This window comes from Musca autumnalis, unplaced genomic scaffold (assembly GCF_047663935.1).
Source record: "Musca autumnalis isolate F117 unplaced genomic scaffold, ASM4766393v1 scaffold_4, whole genome shotgun sequence".
In the NCBI taxonomy this organism is placed as follows: domain Eukaryota; kingdom Metazoa; phylum Arthropoda; class Insecta; order Diptera; family Muscidae; genus Musca; species Musca autumnalis.
In genome coordinates this window covers 133,526,709-133,542,666 of record NW_027411977.1, presented here as the reverse complement: position 1 = coordinate 133,542,666, position 15,958 = coordinate 133,526,709, and the positions used below count along the sequence as shown (strand labels likewise).

General features: G+C 34.5%; 1 protein-coding gene across 1 annotated transcript in view; it reads right to left on the bottom strand.

Moving 5' to 3' along the window:
• The window catches only part of LOC141402516 (capon-like protein), a 562,845-nt gene that overhangs the window by 27,144 nt on the left and 519,743 nt on the right, over positions 1-15,958 (bottom strand). Inside the window, 1 exon segment of the mRNA XM_073983996.1 lies at positions 12,806-12,989. Within this exon segment, the coding sequence (XP_073840097.1) occupies positions 12,806-12,989 (184 nt within the window).

Sequence of the window (15,958 nt, the reverse complement as noted above, 5' to 3'; positions counted from 1 at the left end):
TACGTCGTTTGAAACACTTATTTCACAATATCTTTGCACCTTTTTTGAAAAAAATCCATTTTTGCGGCCATGCGTTCATGCAATATCAAATCGTCAGTGCCGTGCTTAAGTGTTCGAGAAAAACTCAAGTTAATGTTTGAGGCCATACAGGTGGTAAAAATTTTTGTGGTAAAAATTTCGATCGGACAAAACGGATTGATATTTTGCATTTCTAAGGTAACATAAAACATTTAAACGCGATTTTCTTATAATACCATTTTTGTAGTCGGTTAGCTTCAAGCCGAATGGACGTTTTTGCGTATATTTTTGTGGATTTACATCAAAGTTTTGTCTTTAAACTAGGGATTTTTTGTTTAAACGATTAATAAATGTTCGTTTTCATATAACAATACAATATTCAAAAATATTTGGATTTAGAAACTATTATTCTTCAGTTTTTAAACCAAATCCTTTAAAACAATTTGTTCCATACGCCACACTTTTCCGTAACTTGGCAAAAATGGGCAATTTTTTGTTCCAAACGCCATCCTTTTTGGTGCGGAACAATTCGTTTTTGTCTCTTTTTGTTCCATACGCCAAACGACATGGATATGGAACTAAAAAGTTCAAAGTTGTTTTGTTCCATGCGCCAGGCTTTATGGATATGGAACAAAACGACAAGATTTTTTGGGTCACAAAGCGGATATGGAACATACTGGCATCTGAATATCTCAGAAACTATAAGAGATAGAGAAAAACCGACCAAAAAATCTGAAAGAGTATGGTTGAAAACCTTGCAAGGTACCTTTATCTCAAAATGTCAAAAATGGCGTATGGAACACTTAAGCATGACACCGACGAAATGTTAGTTGGTGAAAGAAATGACCACGCATAGTTCTATTTCACGGTATATAACATGGCGGTCTTGCATTATCCGTTCAAGCAAGGCTTAATTTTTTTCTGGCACAACGACCGATTTTAGGCGACCCTCACGACCTTCGTTTTTTGGCGAGTGTGGGCCACGATTGAATTCATCAAACCAGGTTTTCATAGTGCTATATAATGGCCCTTTATCGAAATACAAAGATTTAATTTGATCGATGCACTCTTTCCTACTAAAGTAACTCTGGCAGTAAACGGCTATAAGACAAAGTTGCTGCTATCTACAAATTATATGTTAATGCATGCTACGGAAGCCTCTGTACTTGCGTAAGTGCATGGTGTGTTTAAGAGAAAAATCCTTTTCGCTAATAAGGCGTATAAATAAGGGCCGCTTGGCGGTATACGCAGAACTGACGGTCAAGGCATCGGTGAAGTAAATAAGTGGAAGACAAAATGAAAAGCACTATGTTTTATATGTTCCCACAAGCATCCCCGAAGATACAAGGAAGAATTCTCTCGTATTAGGAGTTCACCGTGATTCATGTTAGTTCAATGTTATGGGACCTACACTCACTACATGTAGAGAATTTTTAGTCCAGTCAAAATAGAAATTGGAATAGAAAATTTCCCACAAATCTAAATTTTGGTGGAGAGCTAGGAATTGGCATTAGAAGCAATGTCCTAAAAGTCCCCATCGATCCCAAGTGTGAAAAAAAGTTATTCGAGATTAAAGGTCAAATTTTAAGTGTCTTTTGGGTTTTCGGAGTTTTTCTCAAAACGGTGAGTCTAATCAAAAAGTGATTCGAGTAACTGTGGTAGAGGGAAAAATTCGCTACAAGTTTGGTCTTCATGAATTTTTTCTAGAACTAACCATTTTTGAGATATAGCTGTTCTAAAAGATACATCATTTATATTCACATATAGGGGGAGTATGCACATTAGGGTTAGTCATTTTTTAATTTTTTTTCGAATATCAAAAATCTGTGGAAATGGCATGTAGGGCAGGCAAAAATAATAAGAATTGCGTTTTTACTTTTTCGAAATTGTAAAAAAACCTTCCGCACAAAATGCAATTACTTTAGCTAAAAACAAACTTTTTTAGTTTACTTTTTTTTTAATTTTTAAATTTGAGAAATTTTTTTCTGCAATAGTTGTTCTTGGAAATAATTTTTTTAAGTTGGTTTTAGTGCATCGATTTCAAATATGCAATTTGATCAAAAATCTGTCATTTAGTTTTTAAGCTACATCGATTTTAAAATTTGCAAATCGGTTTCATTTCCCAGTTTTAAAAATTTTAAACGAGTTAAAAAAAAAGTTGCAAAAATTTCCAAAAAAAAACAGTGATAACTGGGTCAAAAATTTTAAAGCAAAAAGACCGAATGAAATAAAAAATGGTGTTTTGCCGCTATACCATTTATACGAATTTCCGAAAGAAATCAATATAATTGAAAGATATAGAGGATTAGTGCTTGAGAAATCTAAAAAAAATTCTAATTATATCTGAAGAATTAAATAAGTTATGGATTAAGCTAAATCAAAAAGCGATGGAATTAAAGAACGTTGGAGGCAAGGTGCTTAAGTTAATAACTGAAATTTTTTTTAAAAAAATATATTATCAAATTTTAAAAATCACAAAAAAATTCAAATAAAAATGTTGGTTTTGAGCCAAAGTAATTGCATTTTGTGCGGAACATTTTTTCACAATTTCGAAAAAGTAAAAACGCAATTCTGCTTGTTTTTGCCTGCCCTATATGCTATTTCCACAGATTTTGAATCTAAAAAAAATGACTAACCCTAATGCACATATTCAGGTGAACTGGCTAAACAAAATGAGTCCCCGTAAAGAGGGCAATCATACCTACCATTTAAAATTATTTTACGCAAATTGGAGAGTGGATAATCAGGGAATGTGTGTAGTTATTCCATGGAAGAGTAATTTTATGCCAAATTTCGTCATTTAAGCCACGTGCATAAACGTAAGCCCAACGGGAACGACTCAAACGAAAACTCTCCGATTTTTTTTAAATTTTTGTCCATAGGTAGGATTTACTGCGCTGATTACGGATATGTATAATTTTCAAGGGGGCGGTTATTTGACCCGAAAGACCAGATTAAAGAACTGCGTTAGGCCCGGTTCTACTGAACCGATTACTACAAAGTATGTATCTTTTAAAAGCTCATGGAAATACCTAACACATCGTGTAAATATTTTAACCGGTTCACCTCATAATGTATGTATTTACGCAGCTAATTTTTAATTTGAGACTCTCGAAAATGGTAAGTCTTTTTTTAAAAATAATAAACACCACTCTTGCAGACAATTGCTAAATCTTCAACTTTTACTCTAGACGGTTTTTACTAAGTCCTACTGTTTTTTGAGAAAAATAAAAAAAACTGAATAATGCCTCCAAAAATTGCCTTTGGCCCCGAATAACTTTTTTTGCACACATGGGATCGATGGGAACTTTGAGAATATTGCTTCTAATGGTAAACCCTAGCTCTACACCAAAATTTAGCTTTGTGGGAATTGTTGCTATTTCCCCCGTATACACATGTCTATTTTGGGCTAATAGCTGAAATATTTGTCCTCCACCGTAGATTGGTCTATAAGATATATTTTTTTTAATAATTTGTCCCAAGTACTTCCACTTTATATTACGCAAGTGCACATGACTCGAATTCGAATAAACGCACATTTAGTATTAGCATCGTTTAAAATTTTTATCGATTCTTATTTAGATTAAATGGGCCATCTGTTGGCCAATATTGTTCTTCTTATTTTTGTATATGTAGTTATCAACACGTGTATTACTATCGATGTTCTTTTCATAGTCAAAAGTACTAAATATCGTATATTTGATCAGATGCACCCTTGCACAGTTATCTCCGAAATACTACTATATCCATGACTGAAACTACTTCGTCAAACTTCTTCAAACATTTGCATATATTTTTACAATACTTACTTCATTGTGCAAACAATGAGATTAAGGTCATAACCTTCCCTTGAACAAGTAACTCTCTCACACACACACATGGTGTGTTCCCAATAATACCAAAAATCTCGTAAAAACAACTGACGTCAATGAACTTAATGGTCAAATTGTTTTTTAAGTAAGCCATGCAAGAGTAGAATTTTAATAACGAACAATTTTTATTTTAATTGAATGAAATTCAATCGAATCGAATGGAATCAATATTTATCGCCTGTGTCAAGGCTTAAAATAAATACTCTTTAATTGATTAAAAACACAAATCCGAACATGCGAGAATAGTATACAACAAATAGACGTAACGAAATTTCAATACAATCCAAATACGATCCGAGCAAAACATAAACATAAACAAATACTAAGAACAAAAATCGATTTCAAATGTGCCAAAGTATGCTTTTGATATTTTGTTGTTGATCTTTTCTTTTTCTCTCTTTCGAATTGGCAAGTATGAAACAGCAACTTTTAAAACATACAATTATTTTTCATATGAAAATACTCTATGAAATGTAACAGGTGTATTTAAGGTGTAATCGAAATAGGAAATTGTGCAAAAATTATGGTTAAATAAAAAAATAACCCAATATTTTTACAATGAATAATTAAATCAAGGATAATGTGGATAACCTTATGGGTAGTATTAAAGATGTGAATGGTAAGGCCAGTTGGCAAATACACAAAATGTTTACTATATTTGGATTAATCGATATTTATTCCCTCTATAATAGTATGAAGGGTAAATTAAGTTTGTTTTTCCGTTTGTATATTGTGTCATTTTTATTCACTTTTGTAGTTCGCACTACGACAATTGCAGAGACCGGTAAGGAGACCTAAACAAACAGGTAACGATGTACTAATAGCTAGTGATGGTACCTCACACCACATTAAATGGGAAAGTACCAATTCTTACAAAGGGGCCAGGCCTTCATAGACTACTTAATATCAATGACATAACAAACCTTAACAGACTCGAAGGTTAGGGACACCATCTCCAAGGGTGAATTCATTTCTACTAAGCTGGACGAAATTTTCCATGCTTGCTTAACTTCCTCCTGTAAGGAGACAAGAGGTCGTCCAAGCCTGGTAAGGCAAGTAACGTGCTTATTCTACTCAAAAACCATGGAGCGTAATTTCGACACCACAATTAAGACCAAGTGATAATGTCACCCAGGATATGTGTTACTATTTAAATAGTCTCCGGTAGATGTTGATTTGATGACGTTGTAATGCTCCTGAGTAGAAATAATTCAATAATTCTGCATGAATGATTTGAATTATTTCTTCTCCATAATATTATATTTTGGAGAAGTGGATCATACATTTTGACGACAAACGCCTTGAGAGCTATGAATATCAGATCGAGGCCCATTTGTTCTCATAGCCAATCGTCTTTAAATGTCAATCTCTCCCACAGTCTACTTGTACAGAGATTGGACTCCCAATAAAAATTTGGGAGTCAAATATCCCGAATAACCTATTAAAAGGTTATGTAAAGAAGCTACTTTTGCAATACCAGTAAGTTGAAATATAATGTGACTTCTGAAAAAAATTACAAGGCAAAATTACTTACTTTGTTCCATGCAAAGTAATGATTACGGTGGTACAGAGCATGTGTGTCCAACTATAAAACCGATAATTGTGTGTTCAAAGCCCACCGTCGGCAAACAATTTTTTTAGCAAAATTACGAAGAGTTTTTTCGAACTCCTACCCCATATTTTTTTCCATTTGATCCAAAACTTTATATATGGAATTTTATAGCGATCAGATAACGTCAACTCGTGCCACCCGAGTGATCTTTGTTTCCATAGTAATTTGTAGGTGCATTTTCACGAAAATTCTCTAAAGGTCGCAATTATGGTCCAATCGATGGACAAAACTTTTCCAGTTCATTGTTGTGGCTAAAAACGAAAAAAAACCTGACCGATCTGTATTTTCATAGTACTTTTTACGGGAGGAAAAGTATTATGGAAATCGATCTGCAGGCCAAAATTATTTTCCAATCGATGAATTTTCTCAGTTAATTGTTGTGCCAAAAAAAAAAAGAATTCTACAAAAATTTATGAAAATCGGGCCAGATTTGATTTTGCTTCGATATGTACATATATTTGGTCAATTATAGGTAATTTGAGCCCTATAATATAGCTAATAACAAATTTTAGCCCGATGTTCATAACATTTTGTAGAAATTGTAGTAATTAACGGACGGGATGGGACGGATACAAAAATATATATGGCCTGAAAGAGGATACACTCAGGTATTTTTTGCGAAAACGAAACGTTGTTCCGTGGTGTTCCCTAAAAGTTCTAGTGTACTAAAGTTAGATTTTCACTAAAATTTAGGGAAAATGAATAGCTCTCTTTGTACAAGTGGTACGGTAATTTACTGAAACGTTTCTTAAATACAAGAATCCTACCTCCATAACAAAAAATAATGTACACTATTTCTGTAATAGTTTCCGAGATATATCTCTTTCTTTCTCCAGAAATTTCTAGAAATTGCATATCTTCCAAAATGGGGGGAACATGGTCATCTTTAGGAGCACTCTGCGCCCGTATCTTGTAATATTTTGAACTACCTTTTTTGTTGGTTTCCTTGGGGGTTGGACCGGTAAAATCGATTTCTGAACCACTGTGCGACGCAAATTGAAGCAGCTCCAATTGAAGTACAAGTGTAATAGTTTTTTTTATATATGTATGTGATGGTAAACAATTATTTACTTTAATACACACATACATATAATCATCATTTTATAGGAAAACCGCTTAAAAATGCAACCGAAAAATAGCTTCAATTTATTTCCCTCTCGTGCAGCGTAATTCGTTTACCTCACGTTGAATGAAATTAAACAAAATCTCTTTCGCTCGACAGCAGTTTATGGAAATTGTCGATTTTATGATCAGGTTTTTAAAAACCCATAAACTGGAAATTGTGTTAAAATGATGGCTGCATATGTGAAGAAAATTGATTTCGACTCGGTGAAGAGTGCCACCTTTTCAAAGCGTCGTCATGGCATGCTACTACAAATTACTGCTGACACCAAATATTGTCATAAAAGGACAAATAAGGCGATTTTTTATGGCTGGTCTAAGGCGTAAAAGCCATTAAAACGAAAATGTCTGGTATATATAAGAATAGTATAAAGACACAAACGGGCGAAAAAATGAACAAAAAAAGTAATCCTTGTTATATCCAATAGTGGTGGGTGGTTGAATGTTTGGCTAAAAGCATTCCTATGACACTGTTCATGATGATGATGATGGCAGATGCAGAAAAGTATGGATATGTTTCTACTGTTAAAAAAACAGACATGGCGTAGACATGGATAAGCTGGTGTTGCAAGTTAATGTGACGTAAATGACTTTTTTCCTTCACGTACTCTTTATAAATGTCAACAGTAAAAAGTGAAAAATTTCAAAACATCCTTGTTTAACAAAATATATAAAAATTGGATTTAACGGAACATGAATTTTCTTAATGGGTGGGTGGTCATAATTTGCCAACAAGTGCTAGTAAAGAAAATTTAGTTAATTGCAATTAAATAAAAAACGCGCATACATATTTGCAAAGCATAATTACAAAATTATTTTTTTTAAAAATACCACATCTCTTTTATGGCGTACAATTTTCAAACATTTTAAATGCCACTCTTAACGTAGAATTCAAGGAAATCACTAAAGTTAATTGGTTGAATAGTACATAGTAGGGAATATTAGAGTTTTAAGCCATTTATGAACATGATTATGTGATTAATAATTACTCATAATTAGGATAATAATTGTCTACCCATTGTCTGACATCTGTTGTGTATGTAGATATTAAAGTCGGATTTCCAATAGGCTGTCGATATCTTGACATTTAACTACACCTACCAGCATACAAGCATAATTATCAAAGATAATACAATGGAAGCATTTTGAACTTTCTATAGTCATTAGAAAGGAAACATAAAATTGTAAAGCAATTGAAGCAAGATTCGGTCGGACTGATTGGCTGGTGTGCACGAAAACTCTCGAACGGGGTAACCGATTTGGTCCAAACTTAGTATGAAGTAATATTTAACAAATAAGGACTTTATTCCACTATGTTGACTACTTCTGGCATGGCCGTTTTAAACCCATCCATAGTATATATACTCCCACCAAGCAATGGAGAGTATATTATTTTTGCCATTCCGTTTGTTTCGCCAGGAAATAATCATTTTAAATCCCACAAAGTATGTATATCTCTTTGATCAGCTTGAAATTCTACTGCGAGGTATCCATGACCGTCCGTCTGTAGAAATCAATCTAGCGCCCGAACGAATTGTAGCAGGTGGATAAGATTTTGGTCATATGTATTGTAGGTCCATGCAACCTTAGGTATTTAAAATATGCTACATATGTCGGTGTTATGGAGTAGCCCCCACATAGCGCAACGCATCGATTTAAAGTATTTTGAAGGTCTTCATCGCATTTACCCGCCGTATTGGTCGTAATTTGGAAACTTGTGTTTCCACATGTTAGAAAACGTTTCGTCTATAATGGGATAGCACCGCAACGTGTTGCGCTTAGGAATTTCGAAGGTGTTAGTCCCACCGAATTAGTTGTAATTTGGGATTTAGTGCTTTCAGGTGTTAGAAAACATTTTCACAAAAACTGTTTTTATTGGTCCATGTTTTGGTATAACCTCCATACGAAGGCAACAAAAGAAGTGCCTGGCCTAGGCAACAGCCCTTTAACATTTCCATTGGAAAGTTTGACATTATCGTACTCAGTACGGTTTGACGTGCTACCATGTGTTTCGTTGTTTACAGTGACTTGAAAAAATCAATTATCCAAAAATTTGCAATTTACCAGTGAACTTTTTCGTCCGATCATTTTTCACAACTTTCGACGTAGATTATCACGACAAGAGTGCTTCTATGAAATTAAATCTTTGTATGGCGATGAAACACCATCCCATAGCAGTGTGAAAAATTGGTTTAATGAATTTAATCATGGCCGACGTTCGCTCGAAAATAATGGTCGTCCAAAAAATGACCGTTGCGCCAGAAAACATTGATGCCGTGCGTCAACTAATAACGCAAGATCGTCATGTGACATATCTTGAGATAGAGACATCCTTGGTTATTTCTTCCACTACCATAAAATTCGCTATCGCATGCACACCTGTCCGTTAAAAATGTTTCTTCTCGTTAGATTCAATCGCTCAAAATCCAAGTGGACAATCGCTCAAATGAAGGCTAATGTCGACTGGTGCAAAGAAATTTTGAAAAAAAAACATGATTGTGGTGCTTCAAAAAAATTTATAAAATTTATAAGACGAGACTAGGAGACGAATCATGGATCTATGCATATGATGTCGAAAAAAAAAACAGTAATCGACCATGTGCGATTTCGAAAAGGAGCCAAATCCTACGATGTTGCTCATGGAAGAAGTACTTCGAAGAAAATGGTCGCGCGTTTCTTCAGCTAAACTGACCATGTGGTGACTATACGACTTGAGGAACGTAGGGTACACCACATTTTATTGGCCTGAAGTCTTCGGAGAAATTTGAAAAACGAATAAGAGAAATCGAATCATTCAATCATCGATTCAAACCAGCGACGTTTTGACCGGACAAAACTCGACTTTATGTATCATCCGATGTACAGGCCTGACTTGGCACTCAATGACTTTTTTATGCCCAAACCTCAAGCAAAAAGGGGTGGTCAACGATATTCTTCGTCAGAAAATGGTGTTGAGCGTTCAAAAACTATGTTTTGGAGGTGTCTCATTCGGAGTGCAAAAGTGCTACAATAATTTGTTTGAGAGCATGCAAAAGTGTATAAATCATGCTGGAGAATACTTTTTGGGCAGTTCGGTATCTGTGGAATAGAGTCGGAGAAAAAAGTATACTAATCGAATATTTTAAAATGTTTCTGCTATTTTCACCTTTAGGAACTATTCAATGGGAGTTCCAGAAAGTTGTTTACTTATTTCTTTGCTACAAAATGGTGGTTGATTGTTTTCTTGAACTTTGAACGGTTGATGTTTTCTGACATAAAATATATGGTTGAAACAACAATATATATTTTCAAATTTTTAAAATGCACTATTTTGCTTTTAGAATATGATTGCTCCTACAATATATCTTTTCTGAGTGTGGTTATGCTATATTCGCTTTACATCTCAGATATCCTTGTTCGGTAAATCGGATCAGATTTTAGTATAGTTATATACGACCCAAAATACCTAAAATCGGCCTATCGGAGCTATACCAAAATGCGATCCGAATTTCACATTTTTTTTGTAGGATTCGTTTTTGGCCACAACAATGAACTGGTAAACAATTTTCATTGATTAAACCAGAAATGCGAATTTTAGAGAATTTTCGTGAAACTGCACCTTTGGCCCCAACAAATTACTATGGGAAAAAATCATATATAAGGATCAAATGGAAAAAATTAGAGGGCAGGCGTTTCACAAAAAAAACTTTGTCGTTTTTTGTGTCGCTCTAATATACAATTATCGATCTACTCCTTCCTCTCCCACAAAAGTTCAAAATTTTTCGCTTAAGACCGGTTTATGTTTTATGGTTCACGGATTGCTTTAAAATTAACTTGATTTTACGAGAAGCCCATGCTCTGTGAAATAACAAAATTCAAAATTCGAATGGCCTTGGTTTTTATTGTAACATCTCGTATTCACGGTATCCCATACGACGGTGCAAGCTTCATCAGTGGCAAGTCCATACTTCCTTAGAAAATAGCCTGAAAGGTTAAAAAACCCCTATGACACAGTGTGTAGTGTTTGGAGCGCAAGATAACTCTCGAAAGGGTCTACCGATTCGGTCAAATATTTACCTTCGTAATATTTTGTCCAAACTTAGTTGACGCTTAAAGTGGGGTACACACGATCAGTTTTGACTGTCGTTTCTTCGGAATTATCGATAACTGTTCAACCGTCCAGCAACCACAAAATATTTTGTGGTTGCCTGATGACTGACAAAAGTGAACGGCCATACTGACAAGCAACCGATTATTCGAGCAAAACTGACAGTCAAAACTGATCGTGTGTACCCCACTTAAAGATAGATAAGCTATATCGATCCACTCCTTCAGATACCTCCCCCAAAAATGTTCGAAAATGTTCGGAAAAAATTGTGCGCACGATAACTCTTGAAGAGGATGACCGATTTGGTCAGTACTTTAAACATCCTAATATATCTACCAGATATAGATCAGGTTCGAATATGGACTATATTTTTCCACTCTTTCGTGTATCTCCCACACTAAATTTGAGATAAGTTCACTTTAAGACCTGATCTCGAATCGCTTTGATTTTTGTTTAAACAACTTGCATTCCCTGTCTCCATTACGACGGTAAACGTGTCTTCAGGGGCAAGCCCATACTTCTTAATAAAACAGCCCGAAAGTTGGCACCATATGTATGTATAGAGAACACGATAACTCAAAAATTTGACCTTCGTCATATTTTGTCCAAACTTAGTTTCAGTTCGAAGATGGGCAAGCGGGTCCACAACTTTCGGCAATTCCCACCAATATTTACAAAATTAAATTTAAATGGTATGATATTTAAATGGTACGGTATCTCTTGAACGGGGCAATCAGTTTGATCCAAACTTTGGATCTCCTAATATTTTGTCCAAATTTAGTTTAACTTCTAAAATGACCCATATTAGTTCTCTCCTTAGGGTACCTCCCTCACAAAAGTTCAACATTTGTGTCTAAACAAAGTTTAGGGTCTGTTCGAAGAACCTTTGGAAATGGATACCAATGCTGTTCATTGTGGTCCTGTTTACAGCGATATTATGATTTCGGTGGACAAGTCCATGCTTCCTGGCATACTGTTCCAAAAGTTATACGATGACACTAAAATGACTGGTGGGCGCGATATATATCGAAAAGATATGACTCCAAAAAGTAAGATTCACTTCCATAATTGACTATGTCCGTCTATTCCTTCAAGTACCTCATCCGCAACACTTTTAAACTTCAATCCTAATCCACATTTTTGTCGGCAAGTTCAAATGTCCACAAAGGGCCACAAAATTCTGAAAATACCCTAACTACATTCGATCAGTCCGTAGATGGAAGTTTGAGGGTATATCTCTGTCGGCAAAGCCGACTGATACTCTTTTACTTTTTTAACATGTTTAAACATCCTGCGTACGAAAATTCCTCTTTTCTTAATTTAATAATTTGAGGATTATAAATATATGTTAGGGTATAAAGCGGCCGGTTAAACCTGACTAATATATATTTTTTTATTTTTTTCAATAGTCCTGCATATGAAAAATTTGTCAGTATTGCCTAAACAGCATATCTTCCACTGTGTTAATCTTTGGTCAGCGCCCACATATGTATGGGTTTCTAATATTACGCATTTCAATGACATGCCTAAGGACATCATTAGTAAAAAGTGTGTGTGTGTGTGTGTGCTTAAATTATAAGTCAAACATGAGTCCATCAAAATCAGGTTATCTACCTACATTTACATAAATCACATTTACTATTATAGATAAGAAGATATTTTGGGTGTAGTGCCATCAGAATCTTTGCAATTTTTAAAATTTTAATGTTAAAGTACCAAAAACATGCATTTAGGAAAACACACGCTTTACACAAAGAAAAATTTACATATTTCCTGTCTACATACGAAAAACGTAATTAATGTTAATCGCAATGGAAAAAATTGTAATAATAAAGGCAATTTATTTTCTTTGTATTTCAAAAAATTTACAAAAACAGATGGGGAAATGTAAAACGCATTTTTCATAATTATTCATCAGATATTAGCTTATTTCTTGTATTTTATACGGATTACAGGCAGATATTGTAAGTAGTGGCATTACCCTTTAAAAGTATTTTTTGGGATTTTGACCCAATAAACAATGTTTGTTAAAAGCGTGCATCATTTGTTTACATAACTGACAATTTGTTAGTACATTGAATGAAATTGACTTACCTTTTTTGTTATGAATATCTTCATCGCTTGCATGCTGTTCGGAACGTGTCTCAACATCCAATAGCTCAGATGATGAGATATCGGAACGTTCTTCGGTATGATCCAGGGAATTTTTGTGAATATTAAATTTGTGACATACTTCAAAAGCCTGTCCAACGGTGCGTACAATACGCATGGCCTGAGACTGAAAAGAGAAGAACAAGAAACAAATGAAGAATTTTGTTCATAGTAAAATGGGAGTGAAAATGTATTTAAACAAACATAATAAACTATTTAACGCGAATATGCCATAGGGATATACATTAAAATATATAGATTAAAATATGTAACTAAAAATTTGTTTAGACATACACAATTATTTGAGTGGTGGTTTAAAATTCCCTTGCCAGCAATTCCTTACAAAAATAAACAAAATAAAGGACAATATTTTTAAATGGGATTTTTTACTTTTGTAACTAACCACCCTAACATCCGTATGTATGAAAACAAAAAAAAACTTATATCCAATTTGGAACTCTTTTTTTTCCTTTCAACATTCATTTGATGCAAAGACGTTATAATAAAATGATACATACACATTAATGTGTGTCATTATTTAGTTTACATGCTATTAAGTTTTTTATATAAGCCTCTTAAAAATACCCTCTTATATATGTATGTGCATACATACATACATATGTGACAAATGTACATTTATTTGTGTTGTAACATTTGTAAGTCAACCACAAAAGATATCAAAAAGGCGGACATTTAGATGTTATTTTGTTGTCATAAAGTGTGAATATAAAAATGTTTACCTTAAGATATATATTTGTACATACATAAGTGTGAGAGACAGTAATATCTAAAATGCCATCAAGGGAAAATCCTAAAATAATTCTTTTGTAAGAGCAATAAATAAATATACGTTCGTATACAGTCATTCACAGTCAATATGATGCAGTGATGAATTACACTGTGACAGAAAAAATGAGGTCAAGGTCTGGGCGGATGGAAAATTCCGTGGGGGTGAAAGCCCTTGGCGAATCAAGAAATCGCCATATGTAAAGTATCTGAGTTATGCCGTGATGATTCTTATGAATGAGGAGTTTTTTTGTAGAACATTTCGTCTTTCTAACAGTTTTCCTTCAATGTCCTTTTCGTACATTTTTTGAACCTTAAAAATTATATCAATACTAGAGTTTTTGACATCCAAATATTCTAGAAATATGTTGTTCAGCAGGTTTTTGGTGGGATCTTCAAAGGAAGGAAATCGATATTATCCTCTTTTCACTGTCCCTTTCACTTTCTCTTTCTCACAAATGTTTGTAGGAATCGTTTTTTAGCCACAACAATGAACTTGTAAATTTTTTAATCGATTGGAACATAACTGCCCCGTACAAAGATCCGATAATCAGAAATGTTTATGAAAATCGATTTTTTGTACACAACAATGAACTGGTAATGTTTTTTCATCATAAATGCGGCCTTTAGACCATTTTCGTGGAGATTCAGTTTTAGTTCCATACAAATTACTTTTGAACAAAAGATAGCTCAGGTGGCACGGGATAATGTTAGAGAGTAGGTTTTTCAAAAGATAGTTTTTACGTTTTTTTGGGCAGCGCATTATACGATGGAATTGTGCCGTATCGAAATAGTTGTTTTAGATACCAAGTATGTTGGGACGAACTCCGTTTTAGACAATTTGGGGTCAATTTAGCCATGACTATCCGTCTGTCTCGCTGGATGGAGTTCACGATAACTCTTGAATGGATCAACCGATTTGATCAACAATTTGGTTGTCGTACTATGTTGCTTCGATCAAATTCGAAGATGGGCCACATCGGTCAACTCTTTCGGTTACCATCTCTACAAAAGTTATATTTTTTTCAAATATTTTTGCGCCATAGCTTTCACTGTGGATTTGGTCCAAACATTGCACAACGTAATATACCTTTCACACATATGTATATCAGCTCCGAATGTGGACTATATCGGTCTACTCCTTCAGGTACCTTCCACACAAAATTTCATAATTTTTGGCAAAAATGGCAGGAACACTTCTCGGGTCTCGTGTCGAAAAAAAACTTACGAATTGAGTATCAGATTTGACCGCTGCTTAAGTCCAGTTTAATGGCTGTTCAAACATCGTTTGCAATGTTGTAACGAAAGTTCTTCTTGTTGTCCCGTTTATATAAAGTTGGCAAGTCCATGCTTCCTGATATAATGGCCCAAACCTCAACCAAAAACCACGGTGACGACTTAAGTGCCGGATTGACATGCCAACTATAGAAAGGAGTGATTCACAGTGGTCCAAGTTTGCGCATAAACTATATTACTTTTAAACTTAAAAATCATGTTCCAATATGCACTATATCAGTACAATCCTGAGGGTAATTTCCACACAAAATTATTTTTTTTTTTCGTAAATGTGAAGTTAAGTGTTATCCCCTTAATGTTCGTACGCGTAGCACATTGTGTAGTGTGTTCCGCTACAAATCAGAAGTTCGCACGATCAAATCCAGCAGGGAGCAAAATAAAATAAAAAATATGCAGTGTGTAGAAATTGAGAACAAATTCCACCTCAACTGTTTTAGTAATATAACATATTTTTTTAGCTTATTTTTCAACTTCTAGCGACCATAGAACAACTAGTTATTCAGTGCGACATGCCCTTGTAAAAATAGTGGGTTAGTAGGGGGTTTTGTAAGTAGTTACGAAAATTGTGCCTCATCGAAATAATGACTTTAGACCCCAAATATGTTTGGACGTAATCAGTTTCAGACAATTTGGGACATCGTAATATTAGATCCAAACTAAGTTTAAGATCGAAATTAGGTCATATCGTCCACTTCATCCCGTACATCCTCAAATGTTCTCTAAAATGGTGCGTACGGCAACTCTCGAAGGCAGTAACAGAATTGTACACAACTTTGCATAGTAATATTACTTCCAGACATATATCAAGATTGATATTACCGATCGTTTACCTCCCACACAAAATTTGGAAAAAGTACAGTTTCACAGCTCGTCTCAGATCGTTTCGAAATTGTTTAGTTATTTTTGTGTTGAAGACACTGGCACGACGTGTGTTGTTTTTGCAGTAAAGCAGACCAACCAAAATGTTGGTGTGTGCATTTGTCGAAATTCGACGACACATACAAGTGGAAGAGG